The sequence below is a fragment of the Lepisma saccharinum genome, chromosome 12, assembly GCF_977018435.1.
Source record: "Lepisma saccharinum chromosome 12, izLepSacc3.1, whole genome shotgun sequence".
NCBI lineage: Eukaryota > Metazoa > Arthropoda > Insecta > Zygentoma > Lepismatidae > Lepisma > Lepisma saccharinum.
This window is the reverse complement of record NC_139240.1, coordinates 53,963,713-53,987,221: the sequence shown is the minus strand read 5'-3', so window position 1 is coordinate 53,987,221 and position 23,509 is coordinate 53,963,713. Positions and strand designations below refer to the sequence as shown.

The 23,509-nt window shown below is 41.4% G+C and overlaps 1 protein-coding gene and 1 non-coding gene across 2 annotated transcripts in view; both read right to left on the bottom strand.

The window, feature by feature from the left end:
* Positions 1–183: 183 nt before the first annotated feature.
* On the bottom strand, positions 184–255 carry TRNAT-GGU (transfer RNA threonine (anticodon GGU)). The gene has a single exon. It is a non-coding gene; the product is annotated as a tRNA-Thr (tRNA).
* Positions 256–6,555: 6,300 nt separating this feature from the next.
* The window catches only part of LOC145996338 (uncharacterized), a 28,200-nt gene continuing 11,246 nt past the window's right edge, over positions 6,556–23,509 (bottom strand). Inside the window, exons 5-9 of the mRNA XM_083132769.1 lie at positions 23,176–23,344; positions 15,861–16,837; positions 14,162–14,383; positions 10,405–10,656; positions 6,556–6,798 (exon numbers count right to left, since the gene is read on the bottom strand). Coding sequence (XP_082988895.1) covers positions 6,614–6,798; positions 10,405–10,656; positions 14,162–14,383; positions 15,861–16,837; positions 23,176–23,344 — 1,805 coding nt within the window. The 3' untranslated portion in view covers positions 6,556–6,613. The remainder of the gene's footprint in view (positions 6,799–10,404; positions 10,657–14,161; positions 14,384–15,860; positions 16,838–23,175; positions 23,345–23,509) is intronic.

The following is a 23,509-nucleotide window of genomic DNA, read 5'->3' as shown; positions in this document are numbered from 1 at the left end:
AATGTGTAAAGTACTCTGTTATAAGATTTTTGGAAGCATTTACGTAGCATTTATGCTAGCAAAAAGGTTAATGGAAATGCTTTTGCCTAAAGCCGGCTTAAAGGTGGACGAGCAATTTGAAGAATGTTGAAGATTAGGCACACACAGGAGATGTACTACGTAGAAATTTTCAGCGAAAAATGCAGACTCGACCAGGACTTGAACCCGGGTCTCTGGCATACCGTGCCATTGCTCTAACCACTGAGCTACCGAGCCGGCCTGGCCTCGCTTTCTCTTCTTCTCTCTTTCTGAGAGAGAGAGAGAGAGAGAGAGAGAGAGAGAGAGAGAGAGAGAGAGAGAGAGAGAGAGAGAGAAAGTTTAGAGGTGAAGGGATGGGAGAGAGAGAGAGAGAAGGAAAGTGAGAGAGAGAGAGAAAGAGAGAGAGAGTTTCCTTCCTTTTTTCCTTCTTTCTTTCTTTCTTCATAGAGAAAGAGGAGAGGAGAAGGGAGAAAACACACACACTCTCTCTCTCTCTCTCTCTCTCTCCTCTCTCTCTCTTTTCTTTCTCTCTTTCCTTCCTTCCTCTCTGCAAGAAAGAGGATGGAGAAAGAGACAGAGAGAGAAGAGAGAGACTCTGAGAGAGAGAGAGAGAGAGAGAGGGGGGTGCGGGCGGGACAGAGAGAGAGAGAGAGAGAGGCCTGATTTTTCGCTATCGCTGTTTTACCTGTGTGGAATCGTCTCTGCCTGTGCTACCGCAACGGGATTTGTTGCCTTTGAAACACAGTAGACTTCGACGTTGCCTGGTTCCTCCCAGCGTAGAGATGTTAATATGAAAAAGGTAAAGTATGAACTAGAGATTTGTTCGAAAACAAAATGGTAATCAATGCGGACCGAACAAACTTATTCCTCCAAATCAGTCAAGCAGTCAGCCAGGCAGCCATCACATCCGGGCAGGTAGCCAGTTCAGCGCCAACTAACTGGATATCCAGTTCCATGTGATTCGGCCCTTAACCTAGTACTTACTTGGTAAATCGTTCTTGGCGTCCACCAGCAGCACTGTATCCTGATGGCCAAGGGGACTAACACCAACATGGAAATACAATACACCTAAGCACCTTTGCTTCTGTGTGACGTAACGACCTACTATCCTTTCTTCTGCAAAGTTGCAGAAGTTAACCGCACATTTCGTCAGCCATGCCACAATTTGCAGCGGGAAATTTCCCTACACACAAGGAAACTTCGGCCCAAGAAAATACAGGAAACAGATAAAGAAAAGAATTATTTGTGGCCCATGCTTGCTTCTCTTTATCCGTTTCTATGAGTTAATAAACACTTGTTTTAGTTTCAACTGATAGTAATTCAGTCTAAAAGGATAGGAACTTTCAAGCTATAAGTTTTTTTGTGCCAAAACTGGAGAAACAAAGACAGTTCACTTTCCCTTGGTACACAAGGCTTAGCATTAAGAGGCAATAGTGTAAAAAAAAGGGGGTGCAACTGCCCTTCCCCCCTATACTAAGAATAAAGACTATAGAAAAAGGACATTTTGTAAACTTAATGTCCAAGGTAACGTAAGAAAATTATGTACATAGTCAAGGCTTTAACAATCCCCAACTACACACGCCCATGAAAGTTTTGGCGACACACCCCCATTAAATTATTCTCAAATATCTAATATCCCTAAAATCGAACTTACACTCTTCTAGGGCGAAATTTCTGGATAAACCCTACAGTTAGTGACAATTTATTTTCTATTTTATGTTTTTGTTTTTCTTGGTTTTGAAAAATAGAGAATTTTTAAGTTAGGTAAGGGATTTGTTTGCACACGACAGGGAAATTTCCCTCTCGGCCACGGGCATCGCTTTTTCAAGACTTTCGGGTAACGTAGTAATTGTAACAGCAACACCATCCGCATCTGTTGCCAATTCTAATGTTCTCTTATGTTATCTAATGTTTCAAAGGTTACTGTTTTCGGCTAATAAAAGTGTACTGGGAATTTCTCTGTTCATCTGCGTGTTCTAGGAAGGCACAGATTTCACGCAGCTGTTGTTGTTGAATCACTTCTATTGTGATTTGCACTTTGGAACATTTGCCGACCTCCTTAGCGGAGTGATTAGCACAGTGGGCTACGATGACGGGGGTTTCGGGTTCGTGGGCATGGGTGATCTTTGTGAGTGTCCCTTCATCAATTTCATCATATCATTTCACTCATCCTAATCTTCGCGATTAGCCAAAAGTGGCAGAAAGGCGAAGTAAAATAACCAAATAAAAAAAATCGGGGGTCATTAATTTTTTTAAGACACCATTTGTAAATATGAGATCGGCAATTGGAGTACCTCCTCATCATTTTAATAATTCATCTCCATCTTCACGATTACCCCAAAGTGGAAGAAAGGTGACTTAAAATAAGATTTATTTTACTTCGCTTTTCTGGAACTTTTGACTAATCGCGAAGATGGCCGGCCAACGTGGCGGGGTGGTTAACACACGACGTCAGGGGTCCCGGGTTCGAATCCCGGCCTGGACAGGGGATAAACCCTACAGTTAAGGACAATTTATTTTCTATTTTATGTTTTTCTTGGTTTCCCATTTTCGCAAATTAGGCAAAGTGCCACAACAAGCGAAGTAAAATAAAGCAAATCAATCAATAAATAATCGCGAAGATGAGGATGGGTGATGATATGATTAAATTGATGATGCGACGCTCACAAACACCCGTGCCCAGGCCGGGATTCGAACATGGGAGCGCTAGCGTCGTAGTGCGCTGTGATAACCACTCCGCCATGGAGATTGGCTGAAGAAAGTAAAGAAAATGCTACACACACTACTGGAGCAATTTTTTAGTGCTATTCTTATTGCGGAGACATCCATTATAATAATAATTACATTGTACAAGAAGTACAAGATTCCAGTATTTCTGGTTTTTGCCACATCATTAATGCTCTGATAAGATCTAAGATCCTCTTCCTTACGCAACAGAGCACGCTAGCCCTGAGGCTACAAGGGCCGTAAAAACATATGTTATGAAGAGAGTAAGAATTCTCCGTACGCACAAGGTCACCTGCAGTAATCAACCAGTTCAACAGCCTCGTACTGCCAGTTTTTACGAGCCTTGGAACGTGGCTAAAATCGGAAGTCGCACGAGATTTACCAGCAGCTGGCAACCCTGAACACGTGAGTGGGAAGCGTTACGTCATGATAGTCAACAAAAACGACTGGCGGAAGGAGTGTGCGACCTTGAAGTCATGCGCAATTATCGTGTTCCATTTCGGATATGATGAGCCGCGCGCAGTGGTGCAAACTCTCGCATGTTTCCTCCAGGTTTGTTGCGCAGTTGTTCCGCTCGATCTCAAGCCTGCGAGTTTTTCCTCCAGCACTATTCTCCGGGAATAACAACACAGGTGTTCTAATTTTGGAATTTAAGATCGGTTCAGGGTTAGTTTTGCATTCTTCTTTATATTTCGGTTATTTTACGAACCTTCTCTACCTCCAAGGCAGACCTCCGTGGCGGAGTGGTTAGCACAGTGCGCTACGACGCGAGGGGTCCCGGGTTCGAATCACGGCCGGGCATGAGTGTTCTTTTATCAATTTCACCATATCATCACTGATTCTCATTGTGATTAGCCAATAGTCGCAGAAAGGCGAAGTATCACTATTATACAGGGTGATTATAAAGTTTCGAACCATTTCTGTGAAAAACAGATATTAGAATGAAACCAATGATGAGAATGGAAACCCTAACACTTAGTAAAACATAATCTATCAAAACTTCTACAGATATTGTAAACCCAACCTCAGAATAACACATGATCCATCACAGGTTGCACTGAGCCTTATTCCAAATGACCACTCTGCACGTCCACACAAAACTCCCAGCGACACACCGCTGCACGAAACACCTTTTCTAGCATTGTACAGCCTGTGATGGATTATGTGTTACTCTGAGATTGGGTTTACATTATCTGTAGAAGTTTTGATAGATTATGTGTTACTAAGTGTGAGGGCTTCCATTCTCATTATTGGTTTCATTCTAATATCTGTTTTTCACAGAAATGGATCGAAACTTTTATAATCACCCTGTACTAAAAGAATTACGCTAAATTAATCTATAATTAGAAATATTTTAACGAAGATTTCCCGGACGTAACAATTCTCATATATCCCTATCATTATATAAAACACACTTCTATCCACCAAATTGCGTTCTATATAATGTGTATTGACTTCTTTATCTCTGCAATAAGCATTAAAATTACATATTAAGGAAAGCAATTACTGCTATAAGTTGGAGACAATTGATTCCAAAATTAAATAATATTATAGATATTGCTGAAATATTTCATATTATTTTATGAATAGATTCTAATTATGAACCATAACAACAATTTACTTAATAAGTAATATATAAGACCATAATTATTCTCTACTTGTAAGGATGATGAACTGAATGAACAAAAACAATGATTCATTCCATGCCTCGACGAGGGTTGAAGTCTGGAACCTCTGACTTCCATCCACTTCATCCTAACCACTACGCCACGGAGGTCGGCTGTTTTTATATCTCCTTCACTCCTTTGGGAGAATTCTAAAGATTAATTGATTGATTGATTTGCTTTATTTTACTTCGCTTTTTGTGCCACTTTTGGCTAATTTGCAAAGATGGAAATGAGTGATGATATGATGAAATTGATGAATGGACATTCACAAACATCCATGCCCAAGCCAGGATTCGAACCCGGGACCCCTGGCGTCGTTGCGCGATGCGCTAACCACTCCGCCACAAAAACAGAGAAGCCAACTATTACTGTAAAATACTATTTCACTACGATAGTGGCAAGTAAAAGAATGATATTTTCCCGTTTTATTTTGAGATTCAAATTTACCGAGAAACTATTCTAATTTAGAAGAGGGCTTCCCGATGGCGTAGTGGTAACGTCGTCGCCTTGCAATCAACGGCTCCCGGGTTCGATCTCCGCTGGAGGAACAAAGTGGTTCAGATCTCAGTTTAAACTGTAGGTCCAATCCCGATTATCCCGTCCGCGCATAAAGTGGACTTAAAACACCAAAACAACCAACGAACTACACACTTTTTACTTGCATTTCTTTTTCTTCTTTGGCGTCGCTTTTCTCCCACTCTTGGCTAATCGCGACGACGAAGAACAGATGAAAATTATATGAACACTCGCAAATAAACATCCATGCCCAGGCTAGGATTCGAACCTAGAACTCTCGGTGCGACGCCATTCAACGTGTTAGGCCATTGAGGTTACTGCACCATAAAGTATGAGTGAGTACCTTTAGTATATCAAAGCATCACTGCGTCCATGTGGTCAGTTGCAAAGTAAAGATTGGAGCACTAAAACTGTGAAGTTGAGTTCATGACTAAATATATTTTATAATGCATTGTTTCATATGTTCGGCAATTTTAATACAATATATACGAGGCGTATTCGGAAAGTAAGAGCCGAAATGGTGTAAAAAATAAAGTAAAATAGTTTCGTACCTTTTTTTACTTCCATTGTATTCTACAGACCTTAAACTACTTTTGTACGTAGTTTTAACCATTGTTCAAGCATTTGTCGTAGCGTGACACTAGTTTTTGTATCCCATCATCATAGAATGTTCCCACCTGTGACGAAAGCCATCCATGCACTGCTGCTTCTTCGTCGTTATCCTCGTCGAAACGCTGCAAGAAATTTCTTCTTCAGATGAAGAAAGAGATGGTAGTCACTTGGTGCCAAGTCAGGGCTGTTTGTGGATGAACGAATTATTCCTAGCCGAATGACGTGATGAAATTTTGAGTTTGTTGGGCCGTATGCGGACGAGCATTGTCGTGAAGCAACACAATGCCTTCGCTAAGCATTCCGCGTCTTTTATTTTGAATTGCACGACGCAGCCGGATTTATGTGTTAGAGCAGGCATTTTTGTTGGGGGGTGGGGGGGGGTCTGTCCTCTAGGCAAGAATTCAACCATTCTTGCCTTGAGGAAACAAATCACAGACCGGGCGGGCCGATTCATTTTCTTGAACATTTCAAACCTTCAGAAAACTACGAAGAAAAAGCATGACCTGCTCCCACGCTTGCCTGTGGCTAACTAACGGATAAATGACGTCAGCGAGAACTCACACGGTCGCAACTGCATCGCTACAGCGGCAATATTTGCAAACGGTACTTACTTTACGAATACGCCTCGTATTATTTCTATAGTACATGATAATAAAATACTATGTCCGGCGAGCTCAGTGGCGGAGTGGTTGGCCAGCGAGCTTCTACGTCAGGGGTCCCGGGTTCGAATCCTGGGCTGGGCAAGGTGTTCTTTGTTAGTGTCCCTTCATCAATATCATAACTTATCCTCATCTTCGCGATTGGCCAAAAGTGACAGAAAGCGACGTTAAATAGCCTAATTGAATCAGTCAATATACTAAATACATAACAAAAATTGGACTGTTTGAAAGCAGAAGTCTCCAGTTTTGAAACAGTTCAATTGTCGTGACGTACCCTGTGTAGAAATGCGAAGAGAAGTATGGAGAATTACAGTGAACAAGAAAATAAAACAAAATCCATATATACTCGTGCAAAAAGCGGTTTAATGACATAATGCACTTGTCGGAATATACAAAGATTGCGCACGCAGATTTTCAATCATAGGTTCCTAGGTCTGTTCTCCTCTTGATTCTCAGCCACATGCCGTTCTTGGGGGCCAAGACGAAGCTCGTTGGATCGTACTCCATTGGGATTGGTGTCTTCTCGCACACGTCGACCTCGAATTTGGACAAAATGGTCACCAAACCCACTTTTGTCTGCATCAGGCCAAAACGCATTCCTGCAAGAAGAAAAAAAAGTTTAGAACATGCTGGTATAAATGCAGCATTCTCTCAGCAGAACCCAAGCACGGGTGATGTGGATTCACAATCTCTATGGAGGTGATGTGACCAGCACCACGCTCCGGTCGCTTTACCTCTCCTCCCAAGTGCCCATTTATAAGAGGCTGGGTGAACCCCAGAGTTTTTCCATGGAGACACATTCCTACTGAAATCATCACACAGCGATGTCCGTTGAACCGTGGAAACTACAGGCTGTCTGCGAATCAGTGTTGCCAGGTTCCACGTACATCTTTAGTCAGTTGAATACGAATGTGTATAAAACGGTTACGTAACGTGAAGTGACAATGATAATGGATTTTAAAAACGGATGCAAAGAGCTTCAAAACAAGACAAATATTGTATTTGTAGGACTACCTAAAACTAAGGGCACGGTATGCCAGAGATCCGGGTTCGAGTCCTGGTCGAGCCTGCATTTCTCGCTGAAAATTTCTACGTAGTACATCTCCTGTGTGTGCCTAATCTTCAATGAAGAAAGAAGTTGTTTCACAAAATTGATAAGAATGGTTTTATGACCAATTTTTGAAATCTGAAAATTAAGAATTCTGTTTAAAACCTTTCTGCCCGCACCGCATTAAAATTTCATCTCGATCGGACCAACCGTTTTTCTATTTTTAGAATTTCAAAGAGAGCGATTGTTTTGCAAAACTACAAAAACAACAGAAAACCGGCTCTTTTTTTCTCATGACGATAAAAAATAGAAGGCATCCTGGAAAAAACATTTGGTTACCATAGGTTAACGCAGAATTGAGTAAGGTAAATTTTGATGTAAGTCCTTTTTATGCAGATCTACTGGTTAAATTTTAATTGGGGTCCAAAACTCTTAGTATCTATAATTTTTATTCCGATATTAAGTGATCATAGTTATCATCTCAGTGTTAAAATGTAGTTTAGTCTATATTACCAATACACATACGAAAATGAAATAGGTGATTGTGGGCTGAAGCTGCCAGGACGGATATTTTACATGTCTACGATTATTGTCATATTAAAAGACTCGAACGTGCGAGTGAAAGTTAATCCATGCATAGGTTGACCAGACGTCCTCTTCTATCCGGACATGTCTTCCTTTTTATGTGTGGGTTGTTATTCCATGTCAATTCATCCAGGCCATGTCACCCACTATCCCCGATTTTGATGAAAATTGGTATACTCATATAACTTTTAATGCCGATTACAAAAATGACAATATTTTAAAGATTGGTCAAGGGGTTCAGAAGTTACGACCTTTTTAAAATCTCCGTGTACGCCACTTGCGGGCTCCACTTTGAATGACACGCATTGGGTTATAAATGATAGTATTGTTCCTCAAGTTTGCCATAGAAACGTTTGTTTTGTTTTGTTCAGAATAGTGTAAGCTTTCATTTAAATAAGGTTTCAGATGAGTATTTCAATAACCATGTATTTTTATGTATAGTTTCATGTTGTTTTTGTTTATAAAAATAAGTGACTAACTTCAAGAGCGAATTACGTGCAATGCCCTCCTTCAATTTCCCCCCAATTTTATATGTAGGTAGCTCAGAGTTTGTACTAATGCCTGTTGGAAAAATTGGAATGGGCGGTTCAGAGACAGGGTGATAAAAATATAATTTTAATCAAATTTTAGTCATTTTTTTTTATAAAAAATACATGAAACTTTACATAATAATACATGGTTATTGAAACACTCATCTGAAACGTTATTTAAATGAAAGCTTACACTATTCTGAACAAAACAAAACAAACTTGAAGTTTCTACAGCAAACCTGAGGGAAAATACTATCATTTATAACCCAATGCGTGTCATTCAAAGTGGAGCCGCAAGTGGCGCACACGGAGATTTTAAAAAGCTCGTAACTTCTGAACCCGTTGACCAATCTAAAAAATATTGTCATTTTTGTAATCAGCATAAAAAGTTCTACAAGTATACCGATTTTCATCAAAATCGGGGATGGTGCGTGACATTTTCACAAAATTCTGGATGATTTAACATGGAATGGACCAGTGTCTGTCCGGCGTCCGGGCGGATGTTTTAGAAATAGGTAAATGTCCTCCTTTTTTGGAGAGAGTATAGCATCGACCATAGTAGATGTGCTGCATAGAGAATGCTTCCACATGTAACGAACAGAACATCATTTAAGGCATATCACTTGGGGCGCGTTAAGTATTCGAGCAATGTTCACCTAGCATCTGGAAGCCGAACACGATCATTTTCCAGACTGATTAGTTAGTATTATTCTAATTTCTAACTCGTTGCTTCTCCCTCTGAGCGCGTCCCAGACTGCTGGAACGCATGTAGTCTGTACAGTTCCTTTTCAGTTGATTCATTTGGTTTATTTTACTTCGCTTTTCTGCCACTTCACTCGTCAAGATGAGGATGAGCGATGATATTATGACTTTGGCAAAGGGACACTCACAAAGAACACCGATGCCCAGGCCGGGATTCGAACCCGGAACCCCTGGCGTCGTACACCGCGCTGTGCGAACCACTCTGCCACAGAGGTCGACCAGTTCCTTTTCGATTCATACATACGCGATACAGAAACGCGTAGTGAGCATTTTTATTATTAAGTAATGCTGTATTCACTTTCATGAAATAACGAAATGAAAGTGCAAATTCAAGAATGACCTCGCAAGAAAATATCCAGCTTTGAAAGGATGGAAGGAACGAATGTGAGTTAAGGTGGCTGTCACTTTTCCCTGCTGTTGAAACTGTTGAAAGAATGCTAGAAATGTTCGTGGCATTAAAATCATATTTCGTGTCCCAATCTAAACTACCTAAAGGTAAAAAGGTAAAGTGTTCCCCTGTGCATAGCACCACGCCCTGAAGGCGTATAGGGGGTGTGGGGGTAACGCCCCACACTTTCTTGATCCGGTCGTGAGGGAGGGTGATGTGATCAGCATCACGCCCCTGACCGCCTTTACCCCCCAGGGTTTCCCCCAGGTACCCATGTTATTCGACGCTGGGTAGGCGCCGGAGCCGCTTCCACCGTTAGAAAAGTTCCCGGATTTGAACCGGCCGGCGATCGAACCCGGGACCTTGAGCATGGTAGTCAGACGCGTTACCGACTGAGCAACCGCGGCCACTACCTCAATCTAAACTACCTCAAGTTAAAATTCTTTCCTTTTTTGGAAATATGTTAAAACGAAGCTTGTTATATTTTTATTCGCTTATGAGAATATTGCTATTTAATATCCAAGAATTGGAAAAGGAGTAAAATTCTGTGCTTCAAATTATGGATATTCTAGTTATTTTTGTGATGTCAGGTGTTAAAAATAGATTAGGAGATTGCTTTCTTTCCTTAAAAGTAAGCGGAAATTACTGAAAATCATCATCTGAGAAGTATCTGTGAGCTCTGAGAAGTATCTGTGAGCAAAGTGTTGGCAAGATTTTATTTCTATTGATCAAATTATGAGTAACGGTAAATATGTTTGCGAGAAAAATCTTTGAATAAGGTTTTCCCCAATACAAGTGCTGACATCCACCACATGCATGTGTTGCACATCTTCAACTTTACACACAATGCTCGAAAAAATATATATATAAATAAGTAAACAACAGTACGTACCTATACACATTCTTGGACCTTCTCCGAAAGGCAGGTAGGTGTAATTCGGTCTTTCCTTCTTGTTCTCTTCGCTGAATCTTTCCGGATCAAATTTCTCTGGATCGGGATAGAATCGTTCATCGTAGTGGATCCCAAGAATTGGTATCTCCACAGTCATTCCAGCATCCAGTATCAGATCCGTACCAGGGACCTTGTATTCGGAGTTACACACACGGTCAGTGAAGGCAGCTGGAGGGTATTTCCTTAAGGTTTCTATGAAGATGAAAAATGGAATATTATAACAGCACGGTTAGCCAGTAATGATTTTGTGTGTTTTAAGAACGCAAGTGTACAAATATCTAACAACAATTATGAAGCTGTATACAAAAGTCGGTCAGAAAGTAACGCACAATCCACTGTAGCTCGGGAATGGTAAGGAATAGGGAAATAAAATTTTGTAGGTAGAAGCATTGGTCCTTTGGAAATGTCACTCAATGTATGACCCATGTGCTTCACTGCACTGCAGCCATGTTTGTTTCCATGACACGAATGCACGTCCGTAAAACTCTTGAGGTTGGTGTTTACACCACTTTTTCACACAAGCAATAAGCTTGTTGTCATCACCAAACTGTTTCCCACACAGATGAGCCTTCAGTTGTCCAAACAGATAGAAATCCGATGGCGCTAGGTCAGGACTGTATGGGGGTTGTGGCACCACTGTCCATCCCAGTTGGCCAATCTTCTGAACTGTCATGAGTGCACCATGCGGTCGTGCATTCGTGTCATGCAAAGATGGCTGCAGTGCAGTGAAGCACATGGGCCATACATTGAGTGACATTTCCAAAGGACCAATGCTTTCACCTACAAAATTTCATTTCCCCAGTCCTTGCCATTTCCGAGCTACAGTGGATTGTGCGTTACTTTTTGACCGACCTTTGTATTTATAATATGATTCTCAGATTTTCGATTGCAGATAAGAAAGTTGTTAAGAGACTGGATTGTATTTCAAAATGCCGTCTTCATATGTAGCACCGAGTTGCTAATCTTTTTGGGAAGCTATAAGGTAGGTGAGCCAAAGATAGCCAGTGTTCCCAAGGTGGCCCACTTTACGAAAATCATATTAGTATTTAAAACGGCTAACAGATGGCACTACTTTAATGTACCTAGCCCCATTCAATTGCACCAATCAGAAAACCAACTGTCTCGGGCTGCCAGCAGCCATTTTATGTAAGTTTTTGTGATTGTAAGCGAGCAGTTTAGTCGTCGTTGTTATTTTCAGGTAAGTAAGAAATGTGGCGCTGCGACGCCAAGGGTCCCGGGTTCGAATCCCGGTCGGGCTTGGTTGTTTGTGAATGTCCATTCATCAATTTCATCATTTCATCACTCATACCCATCTTCGCAAATTAGCCAAGAGGCACAAAACGCGAAGTAAAATAAACTAAATCAAATCAAAAAAAGAAATGTGTGTTTGTACATCCTTGAAATTAACGAATGTTCATATATTATACATATTTTGAAAGCTCATAAACATTTTTTTGGTGTCAAAGCAACTACACCTATTTTTGTTTAAAAACGTGATCCAGAAACGAGTTCCTAATGAGGCCCATGGCTGATTTGGTTTATTTAACTTTGCTTTTCTGGCACTTTTGGCTAATCGCGAAGATCAGAATGAGTAATGATATGATGAAATTGATGAAGAAACACTCACAAAGAACACCCATACCCAGGCCGGGATTCGAACACGGGACCCTCTGACATCGTAAGTGCTGTAGTAAGCACTCCTCCACGGAGGTCAGCTATTTGTCGTTTCTGTATGTAATGCACATGTCAACAATCAAAAGTTTGAGATCAACAATTTCCTCTAATAAATTGTAGAAACGTGAATAAACATGAATAAATATCTTTTCTTGAGCACAAGAAACATTTTCTAAGCAACTATAAGCCGTGGGCCACCTTTGGATCCCCTGTCCAAAGGTGGCCATATGTAACGTTTCTGTATTTTTTTTTTTAGTTCCAAACAATTTTACGAAATATCCATTTGCAACACGTTCTTAATTTGTTAGAGGACTTTATTTCTTTTAAGTTCAGAAATTTATCCCTCACTAGCTGATTTCCCTGCGTTACCCGGGTATTTATTTATCTCAATCTTCTATTAGACAGGGAAATAATGAATTCTAACTATAGTGTAAAATTAACTTCGAGTTGAGCGGTATTGGGAGTGCCACTATTCATCTTAGCGACCTCGAAAACTATAGCAATTTTGCACCTTCTGCGTATGCAACCAAATTCGCCGTGCTGTGTAGCGGGAATCATAACTTGCAGGATATGACACACGAAAATGCCTCGCAACAGAATACTATTATGTCTCCTTCCCACCCCCACTCCTAGTGGTGCCAGAGATGTCTTACCCCAACAGTATTTCTTTCCACATTGTAAGTGATACGTGTACCAAGTTTGGTTGAAATCGCTCCAGGCGTTCGAGAGTTATGCCGGAACAAACATGCATACATCCATTTTTATATACATATATAGATTAGAGATGTGTAAATTGCCTTTGAAGCTTAACTAATACCACCCTTGGTTCACCTATATTATATTTTATTTATATTCTTTATTACATAAACTTATCCAGCAATGAAAATGTTGTTTTTACTGCATAATGTAGTACAAGCTTAAGTAACTCGCAAACACTTGTGAAGACCAGCGAACACTATGTTTAGTGTGCACTTCCCGTCTGCACACTACACTTCAAGGTCACTAAGCAGATCAAGAGTGGGAGAGACTTTGTATTAAGAGGTAAAATAACTGCGAGGGAAGGCTCCCTCCTTTTCACGGAATCGCCTCCTGTTTCTTTTCCCATGATCACGCTTCACTGTTACGAATCAGGTGAATAGAGGATTTCCACTGTACGAACGCTAATTTCTCTACAGCCCACACATGCATAGGAGAGCGCTCTTACACAAATATGGCGTGTTACCAGGCTCGATGCAGTAAACGAAACGCTGAATTTTCAGAGTGAAAATTACTAATGCGATTGTTAATGTAATCAATGGGTTCCGTGTTCGATTCCTGGTGTAACTACATTGCACGGTGGTTCGGATTCCAGTTTAAGCTTTAGGTCCTGTCGCGATTAGCCTATGTAAGCATAAAGTGGGCTTCAATTGGAATTTGTGATTACTAGAAACAACATGCGAGAGACCCGGTTTCGATCCCCGGCGGAGGAGAACCGGGATTTTCCCCACCTGTTATAGCGGCTCCGGCGCCCACCCAGAGTCGTATAAAGTGGGTAGGTGGAGGAAACTTTACTCTGGGGTGTAAAGACGGCCAGAGCGTGGTGCTGATCACATCACCCCACCTTTGGCCGTGATCAAGAATGTCTGGGGCCCAAATTCCGCACTCCCTATACGTCTCCATGGCGTGTTTCAAAGCACAGGGGAGCACTTTACTTTTTTTTTTTTTTTACTTTACTGGTGACAACACATACACAAATAGGCTGGGCCTCCTCTATGGCGTAGTGATAACGTGTTGTACTCAGTGAGTTCCGAGTTCGATACCAGGTGGGAGCACATGGTGGTTCGGATCCCACTTTAAACTGTAGGTCAAGTCCCAATTAGCCTATCTGTGCATAAAAGCGGACTTAAAACAAAACTCAAAATTCAAACAAATAGGCTGGATTGGACCCCTCCATTACAAGGCAGTAGTACAAGCCAATCCTCCATCGTAGAGCTCCAATACTAGGTAAGTTCTTTTAAAGTACACTCCTTGTAGGAATACTAACCTGATACAACTTTGTGCAAGTATTCCAGCTCTTGGAGTCCCTGATATGTAATCCGACCGTTCCAATCCTCCAGCATGGCGTCGATTTCATCCCTCAAGTTTTCTTGAATGTCAGGATTGAGGGCCAGCTCGTACAGGGCGAAGCTCATCGCTGTGGAAGAAGTCTCGAACCCTCCGATGAAGAAAATGAGAGCCTGCGCCGTTATGTCGTCATAATCCAATTCTGAAATGAGCAACGTTGGAAACAATGTACTGTCTAAGCATTTAATGTATTATTTATACGTAAGAGGCCTGGGGAACTTGCTTACACTTGTGGAGGTCAGAGAGCGCTCCCGCTGTTACACTGTACGAACGCAACCGACGAAGCCTCCTTTACAACGATCCGCAGTCCACGTGTGCATATGAGAGCGCCCTTCCACAATTGAAGCGAGTTGCCCAGACTTGGCTTATTCTGTATTTTCTTATTTTATGTCGCTTTATGGTTCTTTAGGTTCATCGCGACTGCAAGGATGAATGATGATTAGATTAATGAGACACTCGCCAATGCCGTAGCCGAAGATCGTTCGGATCGGTGGACGAAGCGCTTTCAGATGTGCTCTGTTTTCTTGGGTACTTATGGCTGATAATATTTCCTTTCATTCACCCTCTTTTTCGTTTTCCCGTATCCCTATCTTTCTTTCTCTGTATTCTTTCTACGTCTTTAACTCTATTTTAATCCCCTGCTTCTCTATGATATATTTTATTTCTCTCTATCAATCTACTTACTATCTATTTTTCTTACTCTCTTTCCCTGTCTCTTTCTTTGTTCCTTCATTTCTCTTCTCTTTTTATTCCTATCTTTACTTCTATCTCTCTCTCTTTTGTGTGTTTCATCTCAATCCCCTCCTTCTCTCTTTCTCCATCTGTTTACTAGTTTTCCCTAACTTTCACTCTTTCTCTAACTCTTTCTTTTCCTTCCTCACATTCTTCCTATCTTTCCTTTTCCCACCTTTTTGCTTCCTCTGCATCTGTCTTTCGCTTTTTCTATCGACCCAGGTTCGTCGGGTAGGTGATCACTCTTGCATAAGGTGACTGATGTTTACCCAATCGCTCATAAAATGGGCACCTGCGGACAACTCTGGAGGGTGTTGATCACGTAACCTCCACACTGGCCAAGGCCGTGAATGTTGTGGAACTCTTACCTCGGCGCCCATAAGCCTTTTTGGCTTGTTTTCATGAGCAGAGAAATGCTTTACGTTAGTAAATAATAAGACCTGTAATAGTATAGTATTGGCATCTTTATGGATCATAAGAGGGGTCTCTTAAGGGTGATGTACCCAAATGGCAACTTCTCTTCGGAGTGTAAGAGGTGACTCCGTTCTTGAGACACCCAAATGTCAACATCTCTTTCACGTAGTACACCCTGGACTGCAATTTGCAGACGAACGAAACTCTGGCATCCGGGCTCACAACTAGTATAATCCTTCACCAGAATTATGTTGTGTGGTCCGTGTATATTTGTGATTGTCCCATCATTCATCTATTGTTATCACCATTAGCCAAAAGTGTCAGAAAAGTGTAGTAAAATAAGCCAATTAAATTTAAAGGTTCTATACCTCGACCTCCAAGATAGGAGTGCCTACGTGTTGTTTTAGGTATTAGTAATTACTTCAGGGTCTTAATATAAGTAACTAAATGAACAAAAAGCTTATTAGACTCACCCCTAGGTTGGTATCCCTCATCGAGATAACTCGTATCGTTGATCATCTCCTCGCCGTCGACATGCCCTTTGGTTTTGAGCTGGATGAGCAGGTCCATGAAGTCATTCCTAACCTCGTAGTTACTCTCTCTATAGTCGATAGTGTTCCTCACTAGAGTACGGAAGAACCTATTGACCTCATCCGAGACGAACCTGAGCCGAAGCAGCTTTGCCAGCTTCGGGAAGAAGAACAGAGCGGTCACCTTCAACCCCTTGATGATCGAGGTGGTGTCCATATAATCCCTACCCATCCTCACGAACTCTGCATCGGGATCCTTGAACGAGTTGCACTGGACACCGAAGGCGCACGAGGCGATGACGTCAACGGTGAACCTGGACAGGAAGTCCTTCACCTCCAGAGGGTTATCGCCGTCCGTCGACAGCTCCAGGTACTCCTGCAAGTCCTTGGCACAGTCCTGGACAAGTCGGAACATGTTCTTCATCTTCCCGCTGGTGAAGACCGGAGATAACTTGACGCGCATGTGCCTCCATCTTTGCCCTCTTATGTTGAAGAGGCTCTTGCCTTCAAGAGGGTCCAACTCTTCGCTGATCATCATTTCGTGATCGCGAAAGTTGTTGAAGTCCTTCACGAGGATGGCTTTCAGAAGCTCCGGATCTCTTGGTAGGAAGACCGGGTTAGTGAATATATAAAAACCACCGTAAGGCTCTCCCTTGAGCTCAAGGTAGATGTCTTTCATGACTAGAGCCATGTTCTTTCTGCGAATGAAAGAGTCAAATGCGTTTCCAATGAATGGGGTTGGTTTTATGAAGGACACCCCCTTCTTCTCCCAGTACCTGTGCGCCCGCTGTGCGAGGAGGAATGCAGCCCCGATGAAGACTATAAGGACGCTAAGGAGATCAAGTAACCAGCATGAAGTTATGATAGCCATGCTACTTGTCACTTTATACTCTTTCTTGCCCAAGCTGATGGTAGGATGTTACACCTGGAACGAAAATCACATATACAGTATGTATCATAATAGAGTAAACAACATATCAGGTTTATTATTTTCACGCAACAATGAGGTTTGTTGTACAACAATGAGAAAATCTTTCAAGTTTTGTTTTCATTCGCAAGACTTGTGGCGCTGGTGTAGTGTTAAACAAAATGGCGACTTTCACACGTCTCCAGCCTTTAGACTATTGCATTTGTGTCTTTGTAAAATACATTGAGCCACAACAGGTGGAAGCCACATTGAACATTTGTAGACATTCATAAAGACTTGAAGTGTTACTGGTTGATACATAACAAATATTAATGTCGTATTCCACATAGATTAGTCGAAATAAATTCTAAAAATTATGATAGATGTATGGCACCATTCAGTCTCAAGACGCACGCACCTTATGAACTTTTTCCAAGCATTTTTGTCAAATTTGGTGAGCCCAATGTATAGAGTCTATATCTCATTCCCATCAGGATGAAATGATGGGTGGGGAGATTGACAAAGCGCAAGCGCCCTGTTATTTCAAGACAACAGTGTCTGCCACAGGTTCATCTCAAAATGCACACAGACGTCCGGCCTGTGAAGTGTCTGAACATCCATCTTATTAACCTGATCTAGCTTTGTTGAAAATTCACTTGAAGGCACTTAGTTCAAGAACAATCATGCGTAGATTGACAGACGCCATGAGAAGCTGGTTTCATGAGAAATAGAGATTGTTTTTCTCGAAGGGGTATATTTGTTGCAGAAGTTCAACGTTCTTTCAGAGGAGTACGTTCAATGGACTGGTGAAGCAGCAACGTATCAAAGTTAATCGTATAACTAACTTGCCTTTGTACTAGAAATGTCATCTAAGGACATATAATAGAATGATAATTGTAACAGCCACCTAAGTGGCCGAATCACAATGTAGCTACCGAATCTTCTGGCCTGGGTATGCCTTTGTGAGTGTCCACTCATTAATTTCATCTAAGCGTCGTGATTAGCCAAACGTATCACAAAAAGCGACGCTAAATAACAACAATACAAATTGTAAGTCAGTAGGGTTCCTCACTGCCAATGATCCGCAAAACAATAGAATTTCTTTTGAAGCATGAGATGTCGGTCTGTATTGGAAAAACATATGACTAAACGTTGTGTTTGCGTTTCGTGTTTTTTATATCGCTTACCTGCAATTTTGGATGCCTGGACGAACACTCAGAAAGAAGCGCATGCTCAGGCCTAGACTCAAACCCGACACTTTCGACGACAAGATCGTTAGCGTACAAGTCAATACACGGTACCACGGAGGTCTCTATGCAAGAATAACAAAAAGCACAAAGATGATATACCCGTAAGGTTGATGCTGCACAGGAGCAAATAGTTTCTCTCAGTACTTCAATGACTAATGCAAACATCATTTTATGCTTTAGAAAAAATAGTTTTGTTATTAATTCAGCACTTTGCAATTCTCCCAGTTTTCTCAATTTTGACTGAGTTTTGGAAGGGCTGTAGCCTCCTCATCAGCTCCTCTTTTCAGTACGCTCTGGGGCTCCCTGAGAACAAGCCTGTGGTTTAAAGGCTGACGGAGCGCGGTGCCGATTGCATCACCTCCACATCGAGAATGTCTGGCGCCGTATTTCCACACTCCCCTATGCACCTCGCAGTTTCTCTTTACCCCCGATGGGGGCACATAGTGGTTCGGATCCCACTTTAAACTGTAGGTCCAGTCCCAATTAGGCTTACTGTGCATAAAGTGGACTTGAAGACACCAGCTCAATCAATCAAAATTCTTTACCCCGATTGATTTAGTTTATTTTACTTCGCGTTTTGTGCCTCTTGGCTATTCTGCGAAGATGGGGATGAGTGATGAAATGATGAAATTGATGAATGGACATTCACAAACAACCAAGCCCGAGCGGTATTCGAACCCGGGACTATCTTTACCCTCGAGAACTCCTCTTTAAATACGGCACTGAGAAAATAGTGAGAGCACAGGATTACACCTTTATATAACCTAAGATTTTTACATGCTACTTACCCCAACGTAAAGCCTCATCATCTAGCAACAACGCGTAGAAGCTGGTAGCAGCAAGATTCTCACAAACTGATGAGAACGCAGGAAAGAACTTCAACATTCACACACTCCTCAACCTCCACAAGAATTCCGTTCCTGTCTGCGCTGTCTAAATTCAACAAACCGATAAAACGAATCCCCCCAAAGCGTCAACAGTTCGCCCGGACCCACCCACTCTGCGAATGCATCTCTGGGCGAACTGCCAGAACATCCTTGTGTTTATAATCCAACGGTGTCTGTCTTGTCCCAATATGGGCCACTGCGAAGAAAAGCGGTGACTCGTGTTCAGAGCTGAACTAAGTTCGTTTTATTATCCAAGGTTTTGAAACAAGCTGCACGTGTCTGCGAAGCGATATATACGTGCTTGTTTACCTACTCTTTTCAGAGATACATTACAGCGCCTAGTCCTTTATCCTTCCTGAATCAGCCAATCAGTGAGCTCGTTTCATCAGCTTGTGTTCTTGTCTGCAGATTCACACATTGTAGTGTTGTGTCGTGCGTTCTATAATCTTTCCCTGTAGGTAAATCGCGACTATGATAATGGATTGACGCAAGAAGATTCGAAACTAAAGCTCTCGCCATAAAAACTGTCCAGTCAAGGTCACGCCAACCGCTTACAGTGTTGCCAATAAGCAACAATTTGAACCGACGCATATGGACAACGCGCGAAGTGTCTACCGAGCAGCTTGGAAGAAGTGTGGAAACCCTGGAGGAACAGGGGTGTGGAGGGGGCAAGGGGAAGCTCCGACCTTGAAAGGTTTGTTTTCGTGGCGAGAGCTATAGTACTTCTGAGTTCGTGGGGGGGGGGGGCAGTCAGATTATTAGTACCGGTATCACAGATAATTCCGAGGGCAACCAGCCGATTGGCATAACCTTGGTGTACATCACCACTTTTACTGATGTCTAATGCCTGATTCACACGAGGCTATATTTCTTGCTGGAGTTTCCAGTTGGACTTGGACTAGTTGTGTGGTACTTGCTCATCTGATAGTTTTCGCCTCACACGACACTCGTTACCGTACTTGTCTGTATACTTTTGTTTCCACAAGGCTTTGCGAAGGAAAATGATGTAGATGTACTTTATGTAGAACGTCGTAGAAAAATAGGTACTGTTTTATTTAAAATTAAAATTAAATAAAAGCATGGGCTAGAAATTTCTTCGAATGAAAACGTGGTAATCAATGTTTACTCAACAAGATTTTTAATGAACTCGGGTATGTGTATGTTATTCATGCATAAGATTGGCAGGATTCATTTATAAAAAAGTATTTTGTTCAACTAAATGTGTCAGACATCAGCTAAGTGTGCAAACGTCCTTTATTTATTTATGCTTTGCACTTCTACAGAGAATTGAACCTCCAATTACAGAAGGCGTACACTGTGTTTGATTAATACAATATAAATTACATGGGAATATACAAACACATATTCATTCATTCACGTACAATACATATACCATACAACATACAACATACGTAACATATGAGATATATATACACTTATCTACATACATTTAGGATAGGCGCCGACTCCATGGGGCTTGGGGGGGCTCGAGCCCCCCAATATTAACAATGTGGGGGCAGAGCCCCCCAAATAATTTTGCTTAAGAGGATCTAATGTATTATTTTGCTTCTCTTGTAAAGTTTACTCTGAATTGTGCCACATGAACTTAACTTTTAATACACATTTAAAATTTTCTAGACCATCAACTTTGGGGGGGGCTATGACCAGAGACAGCAAAACGCATGACTTATTACTATATACTAAGTATGTAATTATGAGTATTGTTAAAATTTTTACTAAAAAAAAGTTTCAAAAGACGATGTGCATGAACTAGGGTAGTGGATGGGACGTTCGGGCTACAAATGGCTCTCACATGACATTCAGAACGAGATCATTGATATATTAGGGAGATGTTTTGCACTCCGTGGTAGCAGATATTGAAAGTCGGGAATATTTTGCTATTGTGGTTGACGAAACTTGTGACATATCCATCCGTGGACAATTAATATTCTGCATTCGAACTGTGAATAAAAAGATGATATTTTTGAGGAATTCATGGGCTTTTATTAGGGGTGTGCGGGACGGGATCGGGACGGGAAAAATTTTCAAATTTCCCTACTGAGTCGGGAAATGTTAAAAATTTCCCGAAGCTCTGAAAATCTCGAATTATACACGTCATTTTGACTTTAAGTGATTTCTGGATTAAAAACTAACAATTTACGGTAAGTTCCAGAAATTGACAATGCAGAAAACGTCGAGAAATAACGACATTTTCAAATGACAATTCGGTATTTCCCGACTGTGCGGGATCCCGAAAATTCGGGAAATCATTTCTCGAAGTCCGGATCGGAACGGGACATTTTTTTCCCGATCCCGGTCCTGACTTTTCGGCATCCCGCACACCCCTAGCTTTTATGAGATTCCGAACACTGAGGCCAAAACTTAAAAAAGGGAGAAAGTGAGTCATTCATTAATTTATTTCAGTGATCAGAGTCCCCCAATAATTTTGACAAGTCGGCGCCCGTGCATTTAGGCAAGAGGTTTATACGTAATTCACAAGTATTGCATACTGTAAATGGTAACATTTATATTAAACAATCTATATTCTATCAGAGTTTCGTTTTCTATAGCACTGAATCTATTATTCTTTTATATCTGTCAAATGGAAGTGAAAAATCTACACATTGGTTGTTTGCAACAAGGATATTGTAACTGTGATACATTCTATTTATTGGTGAGTTTCTATATTTCTGAGTTTTTGAAATTTTAGAAGTTAGAATATTTCTATTACGCAGATTATTTTTTCTTATATTGAATTATATTTGACCGAGAAATGAGCTGTTGTCTAAAACACCATTAATTGTTTTATACAAGTACAACTGTTTGTCATCTCTTTAAATAAACTGCTAAATATTAATGAATACGAATGCAGCTCATCTCTGTTACTTTTCCTGTCATCGAGAAGCGAACAAAAAACAACCAACACTCGGAAACCACAGGCAAAAACACTATTACTTTCTAAACTCACATGACAAAACTATCGCTGTGATTGGCTGATACCACAGAATCTACCAGGGAAGCCAGTTGCAATTATAACATGGTCCAGTCACCAAAACCAGTCTAGCAGCCAGCCTGGCGGATATCATTTCCAGCCACGTAGCCAGTCCAGCGACAACTACGGTATTCCTACTGGAAATCCAGTTCCGTGTGATTTCGGCTTTAAGCCTAGTTAACTCGTCGGACATTCTTGTATCATCATCATGGCCAAATGTAAATGAAGCTTTGTATTCTACGAGAGTTAAGTATCGACTCGTCTTGAAATTTTTTACACGTTCCTTTCGTCTGCATTGTCTTACTAGACTATGAAAACAAAGGGTGTGATGTCATCACACATTTCAAGTTTTTGCAAGTCAATATTGTGAGGATCCCGACATTTGGGTAAGTGGGAACAGGAAAAATATCTCCCTGTCACGATCTTAATTTCCAGAAAAAAATCCTTGGTTTTGGAGCAGTTCTGGAAATTTCGGTTGGTTCGTTATTAAAAGTGTTAAGTTTGTATACATATGTGTATGTTAGGTATTTGCTGGTGAAGAACTATCAACAGTAAGAGGCATATATACAAGGTACGTATATCGTTTATGAAAATTACGACTGTCACCCTCCCCCCCCCCCACACACACACGCAGATATTTTTTTCTGGAACGCCTCTTAAGTACACCGTCAGGCTCTTCCTCCTATTTGCTATCGTCTGAAACTGCAATAGTATTTCGATCTACACGCAAGGCCATAAAATTAGGCGGCTGGCTGAAGTTCGCGCTGTTGCCACGTCGGAGCACAGCCCCGTGTGTTCGGAGGTTAAAGAGAATAAAGATCTCGTTGTAGAGTTGGTGTTTGTAATCCATGTGATACAAACTGACAGTATTTGCCCGAAAGGTCAGGGGTGACACAGAAGTGCCCCGGAGAGAGGTCGGTCTGACGCTCGAACTAGGCAACGCAGCCCGGTTGACGTTGCCACACAGTGCGCGGGAGCCAGCGACTTTCGTCCCGCTCTCGCTTTGCTTTTCCCACATGTGGCAACAGCGCAATTCTGCCCAGCCGCCAATTTTCATGGCCGTGCGTTTAGTAACTATTAAACTTTGAATCTTTTCCAAACGAACTTATGTCTTTAATATTCGATTCACTATTTGGATATCTCATGATGTCACACACACAGCTCAGTCTTGTTTTTGTATTTTCCACCATTTATGAAGAAGTCAGCAACACCCATTCAAGACTTAGCCTGTCTCCTAGATAGTCGAAGCCAACTGCCTCCTTTGACATTCATATTCATTTCTGCGGGGTCTAACTTCAGTGGAACTTGAAGTGTGTCGCTCACCCGAAACTCATAACTCGTAATCAAAACAGCTAGACACACCTTCATCTGAAGCAGTGCAAACCTCATTCCTGGAAATATAAGTGGAGACCATTAGTTTTCTTTGTATTTGTCTTCTCACATCATAGATAATTCATATACATGAATACATGACATACAAGTACTCCAAACGTAGTTAGAGTCAGATGGAAAATAAACTGTTGTATGTGGGAGAGAGAGAGAGAATACGAGAGATA